We start from the raw sequence: 24,779 nt of genomic DNA, 5'->3' as shown, positions 1-24,779 counted from the left end.
GTCCTTGAATAGTTCCGATACACTACAATTTTCTTAAATTATCTGACATATGCTCCAACTATTATTAAACTTCCATCAAGAGATTTTTCAGAAAAACAAACCCTAAAAGCCCAAGATGGAAAAAACCTAAAAACAAACACACAAAAAATAAATCTTCTATTTCACATCCAATATTTTCTGCATAAAACAGAAAAATCTGAGTAAATCTGTGCATTACTCTGTGCTATTGATTCTCCAGTCTACTAATTTAAGGATGTCTCTCCATGTATATCAAAATATCTTAGTTTCCACTTTCTTCTCCGCAAAATGTAGACTGGATCAGAGAGGCTTCTTGGGCCACATAAGGGATATGTGAATACCCTAAAGTTATATGCAAACTTTGAATGGGCATATGTGAATCTATAACTCTTCATCAGATTTTCAAGAGTGACCCATGATCAACAAAGACTGACTGCTAGACCAGAAAATCTCTTCTGAGATAACTTCCCATTCCAAATTTCAATGACTATCTTCCTACACCTAAGGAAAACACTCTGTGATGTTGTGCAGTTCAGTAAATATGTAAATGCCTATTATGTACCAAACATTGTATCAGATCAGGGGGTCAAGAAAATAAGGCCCACTCTGCCTGTTTTTGTTAATAAGATTTTATTAGATGTGTTCATTAGCTTATGTATCATCTACGACTGGTATCGTGCTATATCAACAGAGTGGAATAGCTGCAACAGAGACTATATGGCTTGCAAAGCCCAAAATATTTACTAACTGGATATTTACAGAAAACATCTGCAGACCCCTTTGTTAAATGATGACGACCAAAGATGACTAAGTCACAATTATTGACCTAGTAAGCAACAGGGTTTTTAGTTTATCTATACTGCAAATATTTACAACAAGTACTTGAGATGACTTACAGTTAGAAGCACAGACTGCTGCAAACCAAAATCGTTCCAATATATATGTAGGTATATATGTATGCATGTGTGTATAGCCATACATATACATATACATATATACAAACATTCTGAGTTATAAGGGTAGGAAGAAGAAAAGGAAAGGGATAATTATATTACAAAATCAAGAGAGAGGAAGCTATGCAATGGAACAGAAAATTTATCTCTACGCTTCCTACCAGACAAGAAACGTAGGGAATTCAAAAGAAAATGAGGGGCTCTCTGCTCCTCCCTGCTCAACAGACAGCCGCATCTTTTCATGCAGTGCCAGTCACATCTCTGAAACACGATAGTGAAGGTCAGAATAAATGGATTTGGCCCTATTGGGCATCTGGAAACCAGGACTGCTGTAAACTCTAGCAAAGTACAGGTTGTTACCATCAGTGACCCCTTCATTGACCTCAACTACATGGTCTACATGTTCCAGTATGATTCCACCCATGGCAAGTTCAAAGACACCATCAAGGTTGAGAATGGGAAGTTTGTCATCAATGGGAATCCCATTACTATCTTCCAAGTGTGAGATCCCACCAACATCAAATGGGGTGATGCTAGTGCTGAATATGTTGTGGATGGAGTCCACTGGTGTCTTCATGACCATGGAGAAAGCTGGGGCTCAACTGAAGGGTGGCACCAAAAGAGTCATCATCTCTGCCCCTTTGGCTGATTGCCCCCACGTTTGTGATGGGAGTGAACTATGCGAAGGATGACAACTCCCTCAAGATTCTCAACAATGCTACCAGCACCACCAATTGCTTGACCCCCTGGCCAAAGTCATCCATGACAACTTTGGGAAAGGGGAGGGACTCATGACCAACAACCATGCCATCACTCCCGCCCAGAAGACATGGATGGCTCCTCCGGGAAAATGGGGCATGACAGCCATGGAATGGCCAAGAACTTCATCCCTGCATCTACTAGCACTGTCAAGGCAGTGGGCAAGGTCATCCCAGAACTGAATGGGAAGCTCACTGGCATGGCCATCCGTGCCCCATCCCCAATGTGCCCGTCGTGGATCTGACCTGCCAACTGGTGAATGTGGGCAAATAAGATGACATCAAGAAGGTGGTGAAGCAGGTGTCAGAGGGCCCCCTAAAGGACATCCTGGGCTACACTGAGGACAAGGTTGTCTCCTGCAACTTTAACAGTGACTCCCACTTTTCCACTTTTGATGCTGGAGAGGGCACTGCCCTCAACAACCACTTCATCAAGCTCATTTCCTGGTATGACAATGAATTTGGCTACAGCAACAGGGTGGTGGATCTTATGGTCTACATGGCCTCCAAGGAGAAAGAGTCCCTGGACCACCAGCCCCAGCAACAACATAAGAGGAAGAGAGAGGCCATCAGCTGCTGGGAAGTCCTAGCCCTAACTCAATCTCCCAATGGATCACCCATCCTACATAGCTTCCATCCCAGACCCCCTGAAGAAGGGGAAGGGCTAAGACTCTTATCTTGTCCTGTGCCATTAATAAAGTACATACAGCCAAAAAAAAAAAAAAAAAAAGAGGAATTATTTCTAAGAAGACATGTATTAATTAATCAGGAGACCACAAATAAATTAAAGGACAATGCCCTTTAAAGTCATTTTAGATTACAACCCAACAGCAAAAAGACTAGCAACCCCATTAAAACATGGGGAGGAGTTTGAAAAGACATTTCTCCAAAGAGGATATGAATGGCCAATAATCATATGAAAAGATGCTCAATGCCATTAGCCATTCAAGAAATGCAAATCAAACACCCACCAGAATGACTATTCATGAAAAAAGAAAGAAAGAAAGAAAAGAACAAGTGTAGGAAAGGATGCAAAGAAATTGTAACACTGATATCTTATTGCTAGCACTGTAAAAGGAGAAGCTATTGTGAAAAGCAATGTGATAGTTCCTCAAAACATTAAATATAGGGATACAGAAGATGATGATGGCATAGAAAGGAGTGCAAGCAAGTTTGTCCCCCTGGAACAACTAATAAACAACCAGGAACAACTAGTAAATAATCTGGAATAACTGCGGGGGGCTCATCATACACCAACCTGAATTCGAAAGAATGCCTGGGATTGCAGCATAAAATCTGTAAGTAAAAACTGCGGATCCAAGCCAAGAGCCCCCTCCCCCCACAGCCCGAACTGCAAAGCCTCATGGTGCTAGGGAGCAGTACTCTCCGAGCAAAGGAATATAGCTCAGCAGAGCTCCAACTGGGGTTTTAATTACAAAAGTGGACTGTTCAATACAGGCTTTGAATCCCCAACAAGCAGACAGAGGATTTTGGTGATGACTGACTTTGGAGAGCCGGAGGGTGGCCACGGACTGGCCCTGAAAGGGGCTATCTGTCCCTTTTTCAGCTCAGTGGAGAAAGCCTCAGCCATTTTCAGTTCCCAGCACTCTGACCCAGACAAGCATGGAGACAGCACAGGCAGAGAGACTATTCAAATGTAAATGACCTCTCTAAGTGTGTATCTTCCCTAAGAGGAAGAAGGTGGTGCCAAGCTCTACTACCCACCTTTCATTCAGAAACAGACCCCAGAGCCTGGGGGAAAACAGCCACAGGCCACACCTCCTTATGCCAGTTGGGAGCTACAGGCTGACAGGAGCCACCCACTGGGCAGAAAACCACAGTAACTTGAGGCCGCACAGGGTGTATCAATCTTCTAAGACACCCTCAGGGAAACTGGACATTATTGCCTCCTTCCAAGACCTGAGCTCATTCTGGTCTAGGGAAACCTGATTGGGGTAACCAAGGAAACCAGATGCCTAGACAACAGAAAACTACAACCTACACTAAGAAAAATGAAGTTATGGCCCAGTCAAAAGAAAAAACTTACACTTCATCTGAGATCCAGGAATTGAAACAACTAACGCTAAATCAATTCAAAAAGTTTAGGGAAGATATGGCAAAAGAGATGAAGCGTATAATGAAAACACTGGTCATACATAAGGTAGAAACTGAAAGTTTGAAAAAACAACTGGCAGAATCTATGGAAATGAAAGGCACAACACAAGAGATAAAAGACACAATGGAAACATACAACAGCAGCTATCAAGAGGCAGAAGAAAACACTCAGGAACTGGAGAACAAGGCACCTGAAAGCCTATACACAGAAGAACAGATAGAGAAAAGAATGGAAAAATATGAGCAACGTCTCAGGGAACATAAGGACAAAATGAAATGCAGGAATGTATGTGCCATTAGTGTCCCAGAAGGAGAAGAGAAGGGAAAAGGAGCAAAAGCAATAATAGGGGGACTAACCAACGAAAATTTCCCATCTCTTATGTAAGACGTAAAATTACAGATCCAAGAAGCACAAAATACCCCAAAAAGAATAGATCTGAATAGGCCCTATGCCAAGACACTTAATAATCAGATTATCAAACGTCAAAAACAAAGAGAGAATCCTGAAAGCAGAAAGAGAAAAGCGATCCATCCAATAACAAAGGAAGCTTAATAGGACTATGTGCGGATTTCTCAATAGGAACCATGGAGGCAAGAAGGAAGTGGAGTAATATATTTAAGATAGTGAAAGAGAAAAACCACCAGCCAAGAATCCTATATCTGGCAAACTGTCCTTCAAATATGAGGGAGAACTTAAAATACTCTCTGACAAACAGACAATGACAGAGTTTGTGAACAAGATACCTCTCTACAGGAAACACTAAAGGGAGCACTACAGACAAAAAGGAAAAGACAGGAGTGAGAGGTTTCGAAAACAATTTTGGGAGATAGTAGCACAGCAGTGTAAGTACACTGAACAAAGATGACTGTGAGTATGGTTGAAGGAGGGAGGTTAGGAGCATGTGGGACACCAGATCGAAAGATGAAAGATAAAGACTGGGACTGTGTAACTCAGTGAAAACTAGGGTGCTCAACAATTGCAATAAAAGGTGCAAATCTGTTTTTACATGAGGTAGAACAAATGAATGTCAACATTGCAAGGTGTTAAAAATAGGGTGGGACACAATATAGACAACCCTTTTTAGGTTCTCATGAATTGGAATAGCTAGCAGTAAGTATCTGAAACTATCAAACTACAACCCAGAACCCTTGAATCCTGAAGACAATTGTATAAAAATGTAGCTTATGAGGGGTGACAATGTGATTGGGAAAGCCATATGGACCACACTCCCCTTTGTCCAGTGTATGGATGGATGAGTAGAAAAATGGGGGCAAAAGAAAAAAAAAGGCACCCAGTGTTCTTTTTTACTTTAATTGTTCTTTTTCACTTTAATTTTTATTCTTATTATTTTTCTGTGTGTGGTAATGAAAATGCTCAAAAATTAATTTTGGTGATGAATGCACAACTACATAATGGTACTGTGAACAACTGAATGCATGCTTTGTATGACTGGATAGTATGTGAATATATCTTGATAAAACTGCATTAAAAAAAAAAAACTATCAGAGCTACTGAAATTCAAGGAGACAGATTTTTAAGCCAATAGGCCATCTAATCTGCTTCGCAATAAATTCTTTCTCTCTTTGAAAAAAAAAAAAAAAATATGGTGGGATTGGGGGGAAAATACAATCAATGCAAACTAGAGGCTATAATTAACAGAAACATTGTATTATACTTCCTTTAATATAACAAAGGCAATATACCAAAGCTAAATGCATATTGAGGGATGGGGGACATAGGGGCAGGGTGTGGGACCCCTGGCATTGGTGATGTTCTCTGACTCTTTACCTTAGTTTAATGCTATCTTTCTTTTTGTTGCTTTCTAGCTGTCATGTTTTTTTTTCTTTCTTTTTCTTTTTCTTTTGTCCCTCTACCTTCTTTGACTCTTCCTCCTTCTTTGTGGAAGAAATGGAGATGTCCTTATATAGATAGTGGCAATAGTGCTGAATACATAAATATGTGACTATACAGGGAACCATCGATTGTTTACTTAGAATGGAATGTACAGTGTGTGAACAAAACCATCTTAAAAAGCATGGGTTGATGAAGAAACCTTGAGAGTACTGTATCAACTGATATAAGACAGAAACATAAGGACAAATATTGCAGGGTCTCATTGATATGAACTAATTATAATATGTAAACTCGTAGACATGAAATATTAGTTACCAGGATATAGAATGGGGCTAAAGAATGGGGAGCAGTTGCTTATTATGAGCACAGTGTTCAACTAGAGTGAACTTAAACATTTGAAAATGGACAGAAGTGATGATAGCATGTTGTGAGAATAATAACAGTGCTGAAGGGTGTGTGAATGTGGTGGAAAGGGTAAGCTCAGAGTCACTTATGTCACCAGAAGGAAAGCTGGAGGTTACAAGATGGGAATGTATAAAACAGTGAATCTTGTGGTGGACAATGTTCATGATTAACTGCACAAATATTAGAAATCTCTCTCATGAACTAGAACAAGTGTATGACACTATAACTAGAAGTTAATAATAGAGGGGCATATAGGAAAAAATATATATACCTATTGCAAACTATATACTACAGTTAGTAGTATTTTAACATTCTTTCATAAACAGAACAAATGTACTATACCAAAACTATGAATCAATAATGGAGGGAGTTGGTTAGAGGTATGGGAAGATTTTAGTTCCCTTTTTTTGTCTTTATTTCTTTTCTGGAGTAATGAAAATGTTTTAAAAGTTGAAAAAAAATTAATTGTGGTGATGGATGCACAGCTGTATGATGGTACCATAGGCAACTGATTGTACACTTTGGATCTTTGGATAGTTGTATGGTATGTGAACAATCTCAATAAAAAATAAAAAAATAAAAACCAACATTAAATATAGAATTACCATAAGATAGTAATCTTACTTCTAGTAAAAAGTGAAAACAGGGTCTCAAACAGATACTTGTATACCAATGTTCATAGCAGCATTATTCACAACAGCCCAAAGATGGAAACAAATCCAAGTGGCCATAAACAAATGAATGGATGAACAAAATGTGGTACATACATACAATGGAATAATATTTAGCCATAAAAAGGAATAAAGATCTGAGATAAGCTGCAACATGGATGAACCTTGAAAACATTATGCTGAGTGAACTAAGCAAGGCACTAAGGACAAATATTATATGATGTCACTGATATGAGATATCTACAAGTAGCAAATGCACAGAGACATAGATTAGAGGTCACTAGGGGATGTGGGACGGGGGAAGTGGAAGATTTTGCTTGATGAGTATAGAATGTCTACAAATAAAAATGAATTTTAAAAGAATTATTTCAGAGAAAATGTAAACAGCCCACAAATGGGTACTTGTTAAAATGACCTTCAACAAAACCAAGGGTTAAACACTGAAGAGAGTACAGAACAGAATAATCCAGGTACCTAGCTTGGAAGTAGTCTCACTTTACAGGGAGATAAAGTGCAGAGAATACTGAGAAGAGCATGACTGAAAAAATAAATAAAACATTTTTAAACTCTCTCTACACAGGAATTGACAGCACACCTTATGAGCTGTGATAAGCCCACAATTCAAAATTGTTACTACTAGCATTAATTGAAGGTCTAGGCTGATATATCATTAAGTAAAAGAAAATATGTATGTTTTAAATCAGTCAGGTTCAAACTCTTTTAACCATTCCCTAGTAAGAAATACTATATCATAACCCAGCACAAGAACATGGATACACACAAGGTTTTTGAAATATTACTAACCTTTACTACATGCCATATTTCAATTCTATGCCATATATACCTTTAAACACTTGCCATTATCCATAAATGCTTTCAGAATGCACTAACTGATCAAGATCTACAGTCTGAAAAAGACTGTTCCATATGCCAGGAATGGAGATTGCCAAAAGGATATTCAATATTGACTTGGATTATTTCCCGAGTAGATAGCCACCTCATATTCCAAGGGTTTTATATATATATATATATATATATATATATACTGTCTACTGGCAGTACGAAAATGTGTCTCAACATACTCCAACAGAATAAATCCTAATGGACCTACTCTGAGACATGTACTAATCGGAATCTCAAATGCCAAAGAAAAAAGAAAGAAGTCTGAAAACAGCAAGAGAAAAGTGATGCATCATATACAAGGGATCCTCAAGAAGATTAAGTACTAATTTCTCATTAGAAACCATGAAGGCAAGAAGGCAGAGGTATAATATATTTAAGGTATTGAAAGAGGAAAACTGCCAGCCAAAAATTCTTATATCCAGTGAAACTATACTTCAATAATGAGGAGGAGTTTAAAATGTTACAGATAAATCGAAACTAAGAGAGTTCATCAACAAAACACCTGCCCTACAAGAATTACTAAAGGGAGTTTGGCAAGTTGACAAAAAAGGACAGGAGACAGTGGCTTGGAACAGTGTGAATAAAATGAAGATCTTCAGTAAGGGTAGCTAACAGAGTAAATGCAAAACCCAATAGTACCGTATTCTCAATTTACAACTCTACTCTTTAATTCCTAGATGCGGAATAATACAATTAAACAAGAAAAAGGCATATTTCCAGATAACAGACATGCAGAAAATAAAGAGGTAATACGGGAGGAAAAATAACATAAAGAGGGGAAACAGAGGAATATGGGAGCAAGGAACATATAAGGTATGAAGCTAAGTTGGTATCTTTGCAAATTAGTAGGTAATAGATGTAGGTTCTATAATATAAACCCTAGGGTAACCACAAACAATGTATCTTTTAAATAAACAGAAACAGAAATGAGAAAAGGGAACAATCAGATCATCGCAAATGATCACCTATACAGAAAGGGAGGTTGCAATGAAGGAAAAGAAAGACAAAAAAAAAGACATAACTAAAAAACCAAGGGACAAAATAGATGAAGTATCACCTTTTATACAGTAATAACACTAAATGGATTGAACTCCTCAATCAAAAGACAGAATGGCAGAATGGATAAAAAAGCATGATCCAACTATATGTTGTTTACAAGAGACTCAGAGCCAAAGGGACATTAATAGGTTGAACATGAAAGGAAGGAAAAAGATATTCCATGCAAACGGTAACCAAAAAAGAGCTGGGGTAGCTATACCAATATTGGACAAAACAGATTTTAAGTCAAAAGCTGTTATAAAAGACAAAGGACACTACATATTAATAGAAGGGTCAATCCACCAAGAAAAAATAGCAATCATATGTATCTATGCAGCTAACCACAGTGCCCCAAAGTACTTGAGGCAAAAACTGAAGAGAGAAATAGATCCATCTACAATAATACTTGGAGACTTCAATATACCACTATCATCAACATAGACAATTTAGACAGAAGATCTAGGAAGAAATACAGAACTTGAATAAATGAACTAGATCTAACAGACACATAAAGAAAACTGCACACCAAAACAGAGGATATACATTTTTCTCAAGTGCACATGGATCTCTGTCCAGGACAGACCATACAATAGGTCACAAAACAAGTCTAAATAAATGTAAGAAGATTGAAATTATACAAAGCATATTCTCTGCCTGAAATGGAATGAAGCTGGAAATAAATAAAAGGTAGAGAACTGGAAAATCCACAAATAATATGGAAGGTAAATAACACACTCTTAAACTATCGATGGGTCAAAGAAGAAATTGCAAGGAAAATCAGTAAATATCACAAGGTAAACGAAAACAAGAACACAACCTATCAAAAGTTATAGGATGCAGAAAAGGCAGTGCTGACGGGGAAATTTATAGCCCTAACCACTTACATTAAAAAAGAAGAAAAAGAAAAATCAAAGACCTAACTGCAATACCTGAAGGAACTAGAAAAAGAACAGTAAACTAAACCCAAAGCAAGAAGAAGGAAAGAAAAAACTAAGATTAGAGAAGAAATAAATGAAATTGAGAATTAAAAAAACAATACAAGGGTAAACAGTCTGGAACAACTGTTGGGGAACATATGTGACAGGACACACATCATACACCAGTCTGGAATGGGAGGAACGGCTGAGATCGCAGCATAAGAACTGTAAGTAAAGATCCCAAACCTGCAGAGCTGGTGTCCCTCGCCCACCAGCATGGCAGGCTGAGCTAAAACACTTCGCTGTGGAAAAAAGAAGCAGTCTACTAGGAGGAAGAGAAGGTAGCTCAACCAGGCTCCAACTGCAGTTTTAGTAAATGAATTTAGACTACTGAATACAAGTTACGAGCACAGATAAACCAGGAACAAGTAGTAAAGGAATCCTAGGCTTCTCCGGCAGAGGGGAGGCAGGGCTGATGGAAAAAAAAATACACAAATAAATAAAAACAGAGGCTTCTGGAGTTGGCTGAGCTCAGAATACTGGAAAATGGCTGTTTGTCAAGAAAAGGGGCAAACAGAACTGAGCACCAACTCTGCTTCTTGATTGGTAACTGGGGGCTGGGAACTGGCTCTTAAAAAGGGGATTTCTTCACTGCCCTCCCCCCTACGTGGGATCAGACACCCAGGGAAGTGAATCTCCCTGGCAACGTGGAATATGACTCCCGGGGAGGAATGTAGACCCAGCATCGTGGGATGGAGTACATCTTCTTGACCAAAAGGGGGATGTGAAAGGAAATGAGGTGAGCTTCAGTGGCAGAGAGATTCCAAAACGAGCCGAGGGATCACTCTGGTGGGCACTCTTACGCACACTTTAGACAACCTTTTTTAGGTTCTAAAGAATTGGGGTAGCTGGTGGTGGATACCTGAAACTATTAAACTACAACCCAGAACCCATGAATCTCGAAGACAGTTGTATAAAAATGTAGCTTATGAGGGGTGACAATGGGATTGGGAATGCCATAAGGACCAAACTCCACTTTGTCTAGTTTATGGATGGATGTGTAGAAAAGTAGGGGAAGGAAACAAACAGACAAAGGTACCCAGTGTTCTTTTTTACTTCAATTGTTCTTTTTCACTCTAATTATTATTCTTGTTATTTTTGTGTGTGTGCTAATGAAGGTGTCAGGGATTGATTTAGGTGATGAATGTACAACTATGTAATGGTACTGTAAACAATCGAAAGTACAATTTGTTTTGTATGACTGTGTGGTATGTGAATATATCTCAATAAAATGATGATTAAAAAAAAAAAGGGGGATTTCTTTCTTTTTTCCTTTTTTTTTCTCTCATTCTAAGTAGCTTATTAGAGAAAGCATCAGGCATGTTCAATTGTCAGCACTGACCCAGGCAAGGGTGGAGTTAAAATAGAGAGACAAAGGAAGAAGTCAAATGTAGGAGATAAATCCCTAAAGAACTTTCTTCCATAAGAAAAGAGTGAGGAGGGGCCCAGCTCAATGGCTGCCCACCCTCAGAGAACTCAGACCATAGGGCCTGGGGGGGGGGGGGGACAGAAACACCTTAAGCTTGGCTTCTGACACTCTCAGCCCCTGGTGGGGACAGGGTCTACTAAGAGTTAAAAGTAATGCACTTCTCTATGCCAGTGGGGAGCTTCAGGCTGACAAGTGCCACCTGCTGGGCAGCATAGGAAAGGCAAAGTGTCCAGAGGCCTCTCAGGAAAGTCTGACAACTTGCTAGGTCTCATCCTTAGAGAAATGTGATACTGATTACACCCTCTTCCTGAGACCTGGGCCCATCTGGTCAGATAAACTCTCACTGGGGTAAACAAGGAAACCAGATGCCTAGAAAACAAAAAAATTATGATTCACACTAAAAGAAAAAGGAAGCTATGACCCAGTCAAAGGAACAAACTTACACTTCAAATGAGATACAGGAGTTGAAACAAGTAATTAAAGATCTTCCAACAAATATGCTAAGCCAATTCAAAAATCAAATCAATGAGTTGAGGTAAGATATGGCAAAAGAGAGGAAGGACATAAAGAGGACATTGGGCAAAAGTAAGGAAGGACTTGAAAGTTTGAAAAAACAATTGGCAGAACTTAAGGGAATGAAAGACAACAGAAGAGATAAAAAAAAACACAATGGGGACATACAAAAGCAAATTTGAAGAGGCAGAAGAAAGGATTCAGGAACTACAGAACAGGACATCTGAAATCCTACACAAAAAAAGAACAGATAGGGAAAAGAATGGAAAAATAAGAGCGGAGTCCTAAGGAATTGAATGACAACATGAAGCACATAAATATATGTGCCATAGGTGTCCTAGAAGGAGAAGAGAAGGGAAAAGGAATAGAAAAAATAAGGGAGGAAATAATCACTGAAAATTTCCCATCTCTTATGAAAGACAAAATTTCAGATCAAAGAAGCACAGCAAACCCCAACAGAATAGATCTGAACAGACCTACTCCAAGACACATAACTATCAGATTATCATATGTCAAAGACAGAGAGAATTCTGAAAGCAGCAAAAGAAAAGTGATCCATCACATACAAAGGAAGCTCGATAAGACTAAGTGCAGAATTCTCCGTGGAAACCATGGAGGCAAGAAGGCAGTGGCATGATATATTTAAGATATTGAGAGAGAAAAATTGCCAATCAAGAGTTTGGCAAATCTGTCCTTCAAAAATAAGGGAAAGTTTAAAATATTTTCAGACAGACACTGAGAGAGTTTGTGAACAAGAGACCTGCTCTACAAGAAATAGTAAAGGGAGTACAACAAGCAGTTAGGAAAAGACAGGAGAGAGAAGTTTGGAGAAGAGAGTAGAAATGAAGACCATCTGTGAGAGTAAAGAGAGAAAGGGAAAATAAAATAAAATACGAAATATAAATTCCAAAAGTCAAAATAGTAGACAGTATGTTGAGTGAAATTAGCCAGAAACAAAAATATGGGTACTTCATGGACTCACTAATGTGAACTAACATTGATGAGTGAAATTTGACAGTTCAAGTTGAGGACACAGGTTATCAGGAGATAGAAAGAGGTTAGAAAATGGGCATTTGATGCTGAAGGAGTACATAAGGGTAAAAGGATTGATTGTACAGATCCTGAAATGGATAGCATAATAATGTGTGATAGTAGCACAGTATTGTAATACTCCGTACAAAGATGAGTGTGAGTACAGTTGAGAGAGGAAGGCTAGAGGCACGTATGACACCAGAATGAAAGACAGAAAATAAGGACTGCAATTGTGTAACTTAATGAAACCTAGAGTCATCAATATTGATGATTAAATGTATAAATTTAAGAATGTTTTTAAAAGAGGCAGAACAAATGAACATCAACATTGCAAGGTGTTTAAAACTGGATGGTACAAAAGAAAAAAATACAACCAATGCAAACTAGAGTCTATAGTTAATGGTAACATTGTAAGACGCTTCCATTAATTGTAAAAAAAAGCAATATATCAATGCTCAATGTCTGTAAGAGAGGGACATAAAGGAGTGATATGGGTTCTTGGTGGTGGTGGTGTTGTCCAACCTTTCATTGTATTTTTATTTTTCTTCTATCTTTTATATTTTTATCCTTCATTTTTTTCTCCTTTTCCTCTTTCTTTGCAGAATAAATGGAAATGTCCTCATTCAGGTTCTGAAGGTGAATGAATAACTAATTGACTGTACTGGGAATCACTGACTGTTTACTTAGAATGGATTGTATGGTGTGTGAATAAAACTTTTTAAAATGAACTCAGGAATACAAGTGCTGGAGAAAATGTGGAGAGAGGGATGTACCTATCCACTCTTGGTATAAAATAGTGCAGCCCATCTGGAGGGCAGTGTGGCAGTTCCACAAGAAGCTAATTTTCAGGTTGCCATATGGTCCTGCAACCGCATTATTGTTTATATACATGAAAGGACATTGCAAACTAGTGCTTATGGTTTTCACGATTAGCAACAGATGGAGGTGACCGAAGGGTACATCGGCCAATAAACGGAATGGTGAACTGTGGTATATACATTCAATGGAATACTGAATAGAGGCAAGAAGAAATGAAGTTGTGAGGTATGCAACTAGATGAATGGACCTTGAAGACAATATGTTGACTGAAATAAGCCAGAATCAAAAAGATTAACATTGTAACGCCTCACTAATATGGTCTAATTATAATGTGCAAACTCTGAGTATTGAATCTGAGAGCACAGGTTATAAGGGGAAGACTTACAGTAAAGGTTCCTAAATTATAAGCTCTTCTAGCAGTCACATCTATTCATGAGTTGTAATGGTTATTTCTAAATTCTGACATGATTAGCTGTTGTGTATAACCTGGTCAGCCCCTGGAAGGTCACATATCTGTGTGACACCTGAGACTCAGAGCCAGAGTTCAGCAGCCATGCATGTCAGCATTAACCCATACAGCAAATGTTAACAAAGCTGAAAAAGAGATCAGACTTTAATTAGAGATATGAACAAAATGGACTTGCTTAGGACTAAAGTAAACCAGATTAAAGGAAAAGAATGATATTGGCAGTGTTTTAAAACTTCAACTTCTATGTGACACCAAAGGAAGAAATATTTATTTGGTGGAAAATCTATATTTTCTGCAGCATGCTATATAATTTAACTTAAAGAGTTAGGGGACGGGATCTGGTTTGTTTGTACAGGTTAGCATGAAGCCCCGATATATCCCAGAATAATATGGGCAGAGAATAAAAATGTATTTGCAAAGCCCCATTGAGGGCCCAGAGAAAAATTGGAAATATTCAACTTCCCCACCTGGGGAATTCCTGATAGACTCACAAGAATTGGGGACTACTACTGTAGTAGGCCATGTCCTCAATCTTGGGGTTTGCCCTTGTGAAGCTTGTTACTGCAAAGGAGAGGCTAAGCCTACTTATAATTGTGCCTAAGAGTCACCCCCAGAGAACCTATTTCATTGTGCAGATGTGGCCTCTCTCTCTAAGCCAACACTGCAGGTAAACTCACTGCCCTCCACCCTACATGGGACATGACTCTCAGGGGTGTAAATCTCCCTGGCAACATGGTACATGACTCCCCTGGATGAGCCCGGACCCGGCATCATGGGATTGGGAAAGGCTTCTTGGACCAAAAAGGGGAAAAGAAATGAAACAAAATAAAATTTCAGTGGCTGAGAGACTCCAAATGGAGTCAAGATGTCATTCTGGAGGTTATTCTTATGTATTTCATAGATATCCCTTTTTAGTTATTAGTGTATTAGAATAGCTAGGAGAAAATACCTGAAACTGTTGAACTGCAATCCAGTATCCTTGATTCTTGAAGATGATTGTATAACTATATAGCTAATATGGTGTGATTGTGTGATTGTGAAAACAATGTGACCCACACTCCCTTTATCCAGTGTATGGACAAATGAGCAGAAAAAAGAGGGACCAAAAGTAAATGAATAATTGGGGGGGGGGGGTAGTAGATGTTTTGGGTGTTCTTTCATACTTTCACCTTTATTCTTTTTTCATTTTTATTTCTTGGAGTAATGAAAATGTTCAAAAAACTGTGGTGATGAATGCACAACTATATGACGATACTGTGAACAACTGATTGTACACTTTGGATGACTGCAGGGTATGTGAATATATCTCAATAAAATTGCATTTAAAAATATATAGAGAATCAACAAAACCAAAGTAGGTTCTTTGAAAGGATCAATAAAATTGACAAATCCTTAGCTAGACTGGCAAAGAAAAAAAGAGAAAAGATGCAAATAAATAAAATCAGAAATGGGGGGGAGGTGGGACAATACTACTGACCCCAAAGAAATAAAAAGGATCATAAGAGGACAATACGACAAACTATATACTAACAAATTAGACAACCTAAATGAAATGGTCAAATTCCTAGAAACACACAAACAACTTATACTGACTCTAGAAGAAACAGAAGATCTCAACAGACCAACTGCAAGTAAAGAGACTGAATCAGCCATCAAAAACCTTCAAACAAAGAAAAACCTAGGACCAGACGGCTTCACAGGTGAATTCTACCAATCATTCCAAGATGAATTAATACCAGTCCTGCTCAAACTCTTCCAAAAAATTGAAGAGGAGGGAACAGTACCTAATTCATTCTATGAGGCCAAAATAATCCCAATACCAAAGCCAGATAAATATACAAGAAAATTTCAGACTAATTTCTCTTATGAATATAGATGCAAAAATCCTCAACAAAATATTAGCAGATTGAATCCAATAGCACATTAAAAGAATTATACACCATGATCAAGTGGGTTTTATCCCAGGTATGCGAGGGTAGTTCAACATAAGAATATCATTAATGTAATACACAACATTAACAAAACAAAGGGGAAAAACCACATGATCATCTCAACTGATGCAGAAAAGGTAGTTGACAAAATCCAGCATCCTTTCTTGAAAAAAACACTTCAAAAAATAGGAAAAGGATCTTCCTCAATGTGATAAGGAAAGGGCATATATGAAAAACCCACAGCTAGCATCATACTCAATTGTGAAAGACTAAAAGCTTTCCCTCTAAGGCCTGGAACAAGACAAAGATACCCAACGTCACATCTGTTATTCAACATTGTATTAGAAGTTCTAACCAGAACAATTAGGCCAGAAAAAGAAATAAAGGGCATCCAAATTGGAAAAGAAGAAGTAAAGCTCACTATTTACAGATAGCATGATCCTATACATAGAAAGCCCTGAAAACACTACAATAAAGATACTAGAGCTAATAAACAAGTTCAGCAAAATGGCAGGGTACAAGATCAAGAAACAAAAGCCAGTGGTGCTTCTATACGCCAGTAATGACCAACCTCAGGAGAATATTAAAAAAAAAAAAAAAAAAAAAAAAAAAAAAAATCCAGTTACAATAGCAAATAAGCAATCAAATATCTAGGAATATATTTAACCAAGTATGTAAAGGATTGGTACACAGAAAACTAAAAACATCGCTAAAAGAAATCAAAGACCTAAATAAATGGAAGGGCATTCTGTGTTCATGGATTGCAAGACTAAACATTGTTAAGATGTTAATTCTACCCAAAATGATTTACAGTTTCAACGCAATCCCAATCAAAACTCCAAAAGCCTACTTTCCAGAAATGGAAAAACCAATTATCAAATTTATCTGGAAGCATAAGGTGCCCTGAATAGCCAAAAACATCTTAGAAAAAGAAGAATAAAGTTGGAGGATTCACATTTTCCGACTTTAAAGCTTATTACAAAGCTACAGTGGTCAAAACAGCATAGTACTTGTGCAGGATTAGATACACTGACCAATGGAACTGAATTGAGAGTTCAGAAACAGACCCTCACATCTATGGCCAACTGATTTTTGACAAGGCTGCCAAGTGCAGTTAATTGGGAAACAATAGTCTCCTTTACAAATGGTGCTGGTAGAACTGACAGCCATATCAGCCACATGCAAAAGAATGAAGGAGGACGCCGATCTCACATCATATACAAAAATTAACTCAAAGTGGATCAAAGGCCTAAATATAAGAACCAGGACTATAAAACTCCTAAAAGAAAATGCGGGGAAGCATCTTCAGAATCTAGTGTTAGTCAATGGTTTCTTAAATTTTACACCCTAAGCATAAGCAACAAAAGAGAAATAGATAAATGAGACCTCCTCAAAATTACAAATTTTAGTGCCTCAAAGAACTTTGTCACAAAAGCGAAAAGACAACCTACCTACTCTATGGGAGAAAATATTTGGAAACCACATATCTGGTAAGTATTTAATATTTAGAATATATTTTTAAAATCCTACAATTTAACCACAAAAAGACAAAAAAAAAATTTTTTAACCAAAAGACTTGAATAGACATTTCTCCAAAGAGGCTAAAAAGCAGATGAAAAGATGCTCAACATCATTAGCCAACAGGGACATGCAAATCAAAACTACAATGAGATGTTCCTTTACACTCCCTAAAATGGCTACTATTTGGGGGAAAAAAAAACAAAAACAGAAAACAAGTGTTGGAGTGGATGTGGAGAAATAGGAACATATTCACTGCTGGTGGGAATGTAACATGGTACAGCCACTGTGGACAAGAATTTGGTGGTTCCTCAGGAAGCTAAATATAGAACTGCCATACAATCCAGCAATCCTGCTACTAAGTATATAAGGAGCCGAGAGGTCACTCTGGTGGGCACTCTTACGCACACTTTAGACAACACTTTTTAGGTTCTAAAGAATTGGGGTAGCTGGTGGTGGATACCTGAAACTATCAAACTACAACCCAGAACCCATGAATCTCGAAGACAGTTGTATAAAAATGTAGCTTATGAGGGGTGACAATGGGATTGGGAAAGCCATAAGGACCACACTCCACTTTGTCTAGTTTATGGATGGATGAGTAGAAAAATAGGGGAAGGAAACAAACAGACAAAGGTACCCAGTGTTCTTTTTTACGTCAATTGCTCTTTTTCACTCTAATTATTATTCTTGTTATTTTTGTGTGTGTGCTAATGAAGGTGCCAGGGATTGATTTGGGTGATGAATGTACCACCATGTAATGGTACTGTAAACAATCGAAAGTACGATTTGTTTTGTATGACTGCGTGGTATGTGAATATATCTCAATAAAATGAAGATAAAAAAAAAAAAAAAGAATAGGCTATAGTCTAATTTAATTCTCCTGCATTTTTTTTCAAAGGAGTTAATCAGTAAGCAAAGATTTAGAAAGTTCTGGAAGTGTCATACTACTTGTGTTAGTCTGAAGCTGTTATGTTCCCCATTTGAAAAGGCCATGTACTTCTAATCCATTCCCATGGGTGCAAACCTGTTGTAGGTCAGACCTTTTGGTTAGGTTATTTCAATTAAGATATGACCCACCCCAATAAAGGTGGATCTTAATCATTTTACAGGACTCCTTTAAGACAGATGAAATTAATAAGTCACATACTCCTCTACCAAGTATATGGGCAGATGAACAATAAAATAAAGACAAAAGATATATATAAATAATAGGGGGGATAAAGGATATGGGATGTTTTGGGTGTTCTTTTTTATTTTTTTTCTTTATTTTGGAATAATGAACATGTTCTAAAATTGATTGTAGTAACGAATGCACAATTATATGATGATACTGTGAGCCACTGTTTGTATACTTTGGATGGATTATATGATGTGTTAATATATCTCAATAAAACTGCATTAAAAAATTGAAGAAGAGGGAACACTACCTAACTCATTCTATGAATACAACATTACCCTAATAACAAAAACAGATAAAGATACTACAGGAAAAGAAAACTTCAGATCACTATCTCCAATGAATATAGATGCCAAAATCCTCAACAAAATACTTTCAAATCGAATTCAACAGCATAGCAAAAGAATTACACATCATGACCAAGTGGGTTTTATACCAAGTATGCAAGGGAAGGTCAACACAAAAAAAAGTCAATTAATTTAAAAAAAAAAAAAAAGAGACAAGACTAGAGGCCGAACTTGGGATCTGACAAGATGGCCGTGCTGCCCCGCAGGATTATCAAGGAGACCCAGCGTTTGCTGGCAGAACCAGTTCCCGGTATTAAAGCAGAAGCAGATTAAAGCAACACCCGTTATTTTCATGTGGTCATTGCTGGCTCCCAGGATTCCCCCTCCCCCTTTGAGGGAGAGACTTTTAAACTTGAACTATTCCTTCCAGAAGAATACCCAATGGCAGCCCCTAAAGTACGTTTCATGACAAAAACATATCACCTAATGTAGACAAGTTGGGAAGAATATGTTTAGATATTTTGAAAGGTAAGTGGCCCCCAGCACTACAGATCTGCACAGTTCTGCTATCAATCCAGGCTTTGTTAAGTACTCCCAATCCAGATGATCCATTAGCAAATGATGTAGTGGAGCAGTGGAAGACCAACAAAGCCCAAGCCATAGAAACAGCTAGAGCATGGACTAGGCTATATGCCACGAATAATATTTAAATCAATCTGATCATCAAGTGTGCATCACTTCTCCTGTTCTGTCAAGACTTCTTCCTTTTTTGTTTGCATTTAATGGACACAGTCTTAGAAACATTACAGAATAAAAGCCCAGACATCTTCAGTCCTTTGGTGATTAAACACACATTAGCAAATCTATGTCTTGTCCTGATTCACTGTTGTAAAGCATAAGCAGAGGCTAGAAGTATCACCTGGATTGTTGCAAAACATTTAAAAGCAGTGGCCCCTCTCCTGCTTTTATTCATTTTCCCCATCATGGTTTAAGTATAAAGCACTGTGAATGAAGGTAGTTGCCAGGGTTAGCTGCAGTGGTATGGATGTTTTTCTTTATTTTATTTTTATTTTTGAGGAGGGAGGTAGTTTTATTTTAATTTTATGAGCTTCTCCCCCCTCCTTTAATGTGATCTAATTAAATGCATTGGTTAAAAGCAGCTAACCAGTTCTTTAGAATATACCCTCTAGCCAAGTCTAACTTTATTTAGACGCTGTAGACAGACAAGCTTGATTAGATCCTCCCTTCAAAAAAGAAGCTTGTGACCATTTTGTATGGTTTGTCTGGAAACTTCTGTAAATCTTATGATTTAGTAAAATATTTTTTGTTATTCTAAAAAAAAAAAAAGAGAGAGAGAGAGAGAGGTCACAGTAAACAAGCCCCAGAGAAGTTAAGAGAGGACCCACAGAAGCTCAGAGAGCCAGAAGCTGAAAGCAATGAAATCCAGGAGAAAAAAACCAGCAGAGGCTGGCCATTGTGCTTTCCCATGTGACAGAGGTGTCCCAGATGCTGGCAGCCTCTCTTCAGAGAAGGTATCATCCTATTGATGCCTTAATTTGGACATTTTCAAGGACTTAGAACTGTAAATTTGTAAGCTAATAAGTCCCCGTAGTAAAAGCCAACCCATTTCTGGTATATTGCATTCTGGCAGCTTTAGCAAAAGGAAACAGTACTCTAAGCAGAACTGGAAATCCTCAAAAGTAAATATCTTCCTCTGGGATCTACTTCAGCTTGTAGCAGTTCACCTATTCTAAAGCCAGATGTATCACAAAGGCTTGTTAGGTAGAGTTCAGAACAATACAAAGCATGAGGGTTAACATTGCTGGAGTATTAATTAAGAATGTTCAATTTAAATGTAATTTAGAACCTATATTTGAGGGAGAGCAACTAACTCCAGCTTCTTACTAGTAAATGTTGCCAGAAGACTGCCAAAAATTAATTAGGCTAAAATCAGCAGGAAACTTACAAACCTGTGGCACAGAAATTATGTGTATGCCAATATCAACTAAACCTGACAAAAAAGAAGTGACTAATAGATAAAACCAAAAGAAAAGTAACTGATAATCCCTAAGTGTGAAAGGGCAGCAATGCATTTTTTTCATGGCTGACACAGTAGTGATCATTTTTTTTCCTTCATTAAATATTTACCAAGGAACTGTCGTTTGCAAACCATTGTTCCAGGTAAATGAAAATTTCAGGAAATGAAAGAGATGATATATAAGGTCTCTTCCAGTTTAAAAAGTTTATGATTCCGTTAGTGAATTTTATGGCTTCCAGAAACTCAAAACAATCTAGTGTCTTTTCTCTGCTTATCACAGGTCAAGGGGAACAAAGAGACTATGAGTAAGAAATCAAAAGCCAGTCTATGCTTGGAGAGATTGTTAAGAAACTCAAAGAACAAACTGTTGCAGAAGAAGATCAAAATTTGAATGAAACTCCTTTGTGAGTGCTCTGGACCTAACTGTTCTAAAGTCATGCAGCAAATGTACATGCACCTATGTCCCAAAAGTTTTAAGACACTATAGAAGACTGGAAGTGTTTATTCTACAAAGGGCTAAAAAAAATTGGTAACAATTGAAATTTTAGTTTTATCAAATGTATTAGAAGTTACCTGGTGGTAAATCAGGATCTGTGGGAGCAGCCTGCTGAATTCTTCGGGGTTTTACTGATGATTTTGTGTTTTCAGTAGTACTACGGTTGGTAGAATTAGAACCACAACTTTCATGATCATCCTATTTTTGTTTTAAAGAAAGAAAAAGAAAAGCATCAATCACCACTCAAGAATTAACAAAAGTTTTGGTGCATCTATGCAATTTATGGTTGCTTAGGTAAGATTAGATACACTCCTTTGACTTTATCCTTTTTTTAACTTTAATCTATATAGCCAATTTTCATAATTTGTATTCTTAAATAGCATTTAAAAAATAAGTAGCAAATTAAAACAGCAAATCCTTTCTTTCTTTAGCTAATATTAAAACAAACTACTTGACAATGTCAAAAGAACTCTTATTTATAGCTTCAGCGAAAGAAATTACTATTTAATGGAGGAAATGACTTTTTAATACAAGAAAGGTAATACATTAAGTTTTTCTATTTTATATATTTGAAGAGAAAATTCAAGAGTAAATACAAAGAAGGATAATTATTAAATTTACCAGTCTAATAGGGTACTAGAGGAAAATAGAAACAATGCTAAGCGCTCCTTTAAAACACAAAAAATTTGCTTTCAATAGCCTACTAACAGAAGTATACAATAATAAAAGATGAATATTTTCAAGATAGTATGGCTTAAGATGCCAGTGATACATTAGTTTGAAATGAATATTTATTTGAAACTTCAATATAAACAAAAATAAGAATAAAAGATTTGCTCTCACAAACAACAAAGGAAATTTTCACATAAACTTGTGTTCATTTTAAGTTAATGCAAGACAAACCTCATAGTGTTTCATTCCCCAAGCTACTTCACTATTCAATCTTTTTAATGACATCTTCTGTTATTTTGGGGGGATGTTAGTCTTTGAATACTAAAAGACTACTACTGTGAATAAAATCTTACTGTAATTACTTTTAGTTCAACCTACATCCTTAAAAATGTCTGCGGTCATACACTTTTGCACTATGTTAACATTAAAAGCACACTATTAATGTTTGAAACATGTGGTTGTTTCAAAAGCCCAGAAGTAAAACATGTTCATTAAAGCAATGTGAAAAAGTTCCAAGTGAACTGCCAAAACTAGCATTATTATGAAAACATTTAACACTGAAACCATCTGAAATTATATACTGTATATAGATTACAGTGATGTCATAATAAACATTCCAGCCAAAATGCACTAAAACTACTGCAGTCCAATAAATCTGGCATATACAAGATGACAAACATTTTAAAGCAAAAGAAACAACAAGTTATTTTTATTTTATTTTTATTTTCAAAAAGTTATTAGCAGCAACTGTTAGGGTAAAGTATATAGACTAAAAGAGTTTTCAAGAATTTAAGAAAAAAACACAGGGAATAAAACTTCCCTACAAACAATATGTTTTTATTTTTCCAAAGAAAACACCAAATAACTTTATTTGCTTAACAAAATTTATAACAAACCTACAATATTACGATACTTAAAAATGAGCATTAATCATGGTACTCATAGGAATATATATTATGATACAAACATTACCAAATGTGTAAACACTTTCTTAATTATGGTTAGGAAATTATGGTTGCATATGTATTACAATTAAAAAATAAATCTTCTGATAATCTGAACTTAATTTCATTTAAGTTACATTTTAATCATATCAATTACAAGTGAGCTTTCATTCAAAACCTGTCCCAACTAAATTAAATAAATAAAAATAAAACAAAATAAGAATAATTATAATATTTATTATCAAATCTGGAATTATTTCCATCATTAGTTTTGATTTCATCATCTTTTAACTGGTATGCATCACTTTGGACTATTTCACATTTTCACTCCATTGAAAGCCCCAATTACTAATAAAAGAAACTCTGTTCTCAAAAATACTAGCTTAAAAAAAAAAAAAACTAGCCAAAATATTTTGAGATAATTTTTAACCCCAAGTCCATTACACATATCTTTCTTATTTAGGTTGCAATTTTTCCAAAATGTCTGGTGAGTATATTTCATGGCAAAAGAATGTTTTCTCTTAGGGACCACATAGCTATTTCTGAAAGTACTGCCCTTTGCTCCTCATGAAACAAGCAAGAATGTCATTTCCTTACAAAAGTTCCTAACAGAGGGAAAATGTGGCAAACACTGTATGTAAATAGATCCATTAAGGCCTTTTCCACAGAGTTTCATACTGCCAGATCACGGATTCACATTGCTTACTTGTCATCTTAGGCCTCATAGGGCTAGTCAATTAAAACTTTAAAACTATCAACTCTCAAATTCACAACTGTATGAATGAGATCCCATTGCTTACTTTTCATCTTAGGCCTCATAGGACTAGTTAATTAAAACTTTAAAACTATCAACTCCCAAATTCACAACTATATGAATGAGACTGAGAACAAAACAAAACCGGTGACAATCATGCCAAGTTCTCGTCTAAAAACAGAGAAAGAGGTTGAAATGCAAGAAAGAACTAAAGAAGAAACTGAAAGATGGAGCTAAGAGATGTATTTTATACTTTTCAGCCTTTAAGCATATAACTTGTGGTACTGAACTTGGCAAGCAGAAAGGGACTCAGGCTCACCTAGCAACTCTAGTCACACAAAATCTCCTGAAACAAAACGAGAGGGATTTGGAAATGAACTCATACAAGGCTCCTATGGCATTCATTTATACTCTCTCTAGTAGCAAGTACAATGGCAATTGTCAGATGCAACAAAGAATCCCTGAGAGTAGCACAGCACTTCAGACAGCCAGAGACCCAAAAAAAGTTACCAACTCAGAGATATACCTGGAAAACACAAGAGAGAATGGGGATAAAAGGTTATGACAGGCTGAGGAAGAAGGAAAAAGAGTTAACCCTCCCTGGCATCCTTTACTTTCTCTTCCCAAAAGGAGGAATAGCTAACCTGACTGGCCAAAGCTGAACATTTTATAGGCTACATTTTAATAATGAAAGAGATTGCTGTACTAACTATAAACACTTCTATGTGGGGAGGTCTCTCTTACATCTCTGAGATCCACACTACTCAGTAACAGGACCAGACCAGTTTTTCCCAGATGGCAATCTTTCCCCTGTCTTCTTTTCACATACATAGCACCTGACCCAGGATACACCCCAGCCACAGCACAAACTATGCCAGTTAACAAAAACAGATGTTAAGGAAGTTTGTTCTTTATTTCTATTTACGCTATCCCTTGCCTTTAGTATTGGTGGGTGTGTAACAGATTACCCACACACACACTTTTTAAATCATTGGATTGAAGTG

General features: G+C 36.9%; 1 protein-coding gene and 1 pseudogene across 12 annotated transcripts in view; one reads left to right on the top strand and one right to left on the bottom strand.

The window, feature by feature from the left end:
* Positions 1-24,779, bottom strand: part of VPS13B (vacuolar protein sorting 13 homolog B) — a 1,017,676-nt gene that overhangs the window by 937,292 nt on the left and 55,605 nt on the right. For all 12 annotated transcript variants that reach the window (XR_005211694.1, XR_005211695.1, XR_005211696.1 and 9 more), the window contains one exon: positions 21,483-21,603. Coding sequence is in view for 8 of the 12 variants with exons in the window: in XM_037803400.1 (XP_037659328.1) it covers positions 21,483-21,603 (121 nt within the window). In the remaining 4 variants the exon portion in view is untranslated. The remainder of the gene's footprint in view (positions 1-21,482; positions 21,604-24,779) is intronic.
* Positions 19,118-19,581, top strand: LOC119509407 (annotated as a pseudogene).

This window comes from Choloepus didactylus, chromosome 14 (genome assembly GCF_015220235.1).
Source record: "Choloepus didactylus isolate mChoDid1 chromosome 14, mChoDid1.pri, whole genome shotgun sequence".
Lineage (NCBI taxonomy): Eukaryota > Metazoa > Chordata > Mammalia > Pilosa > Megalonychidae > Choloepus > Choloepus didactylus.
This window is presented reverse-complemented; position numbering and strand designations above follow the sequence as displayed.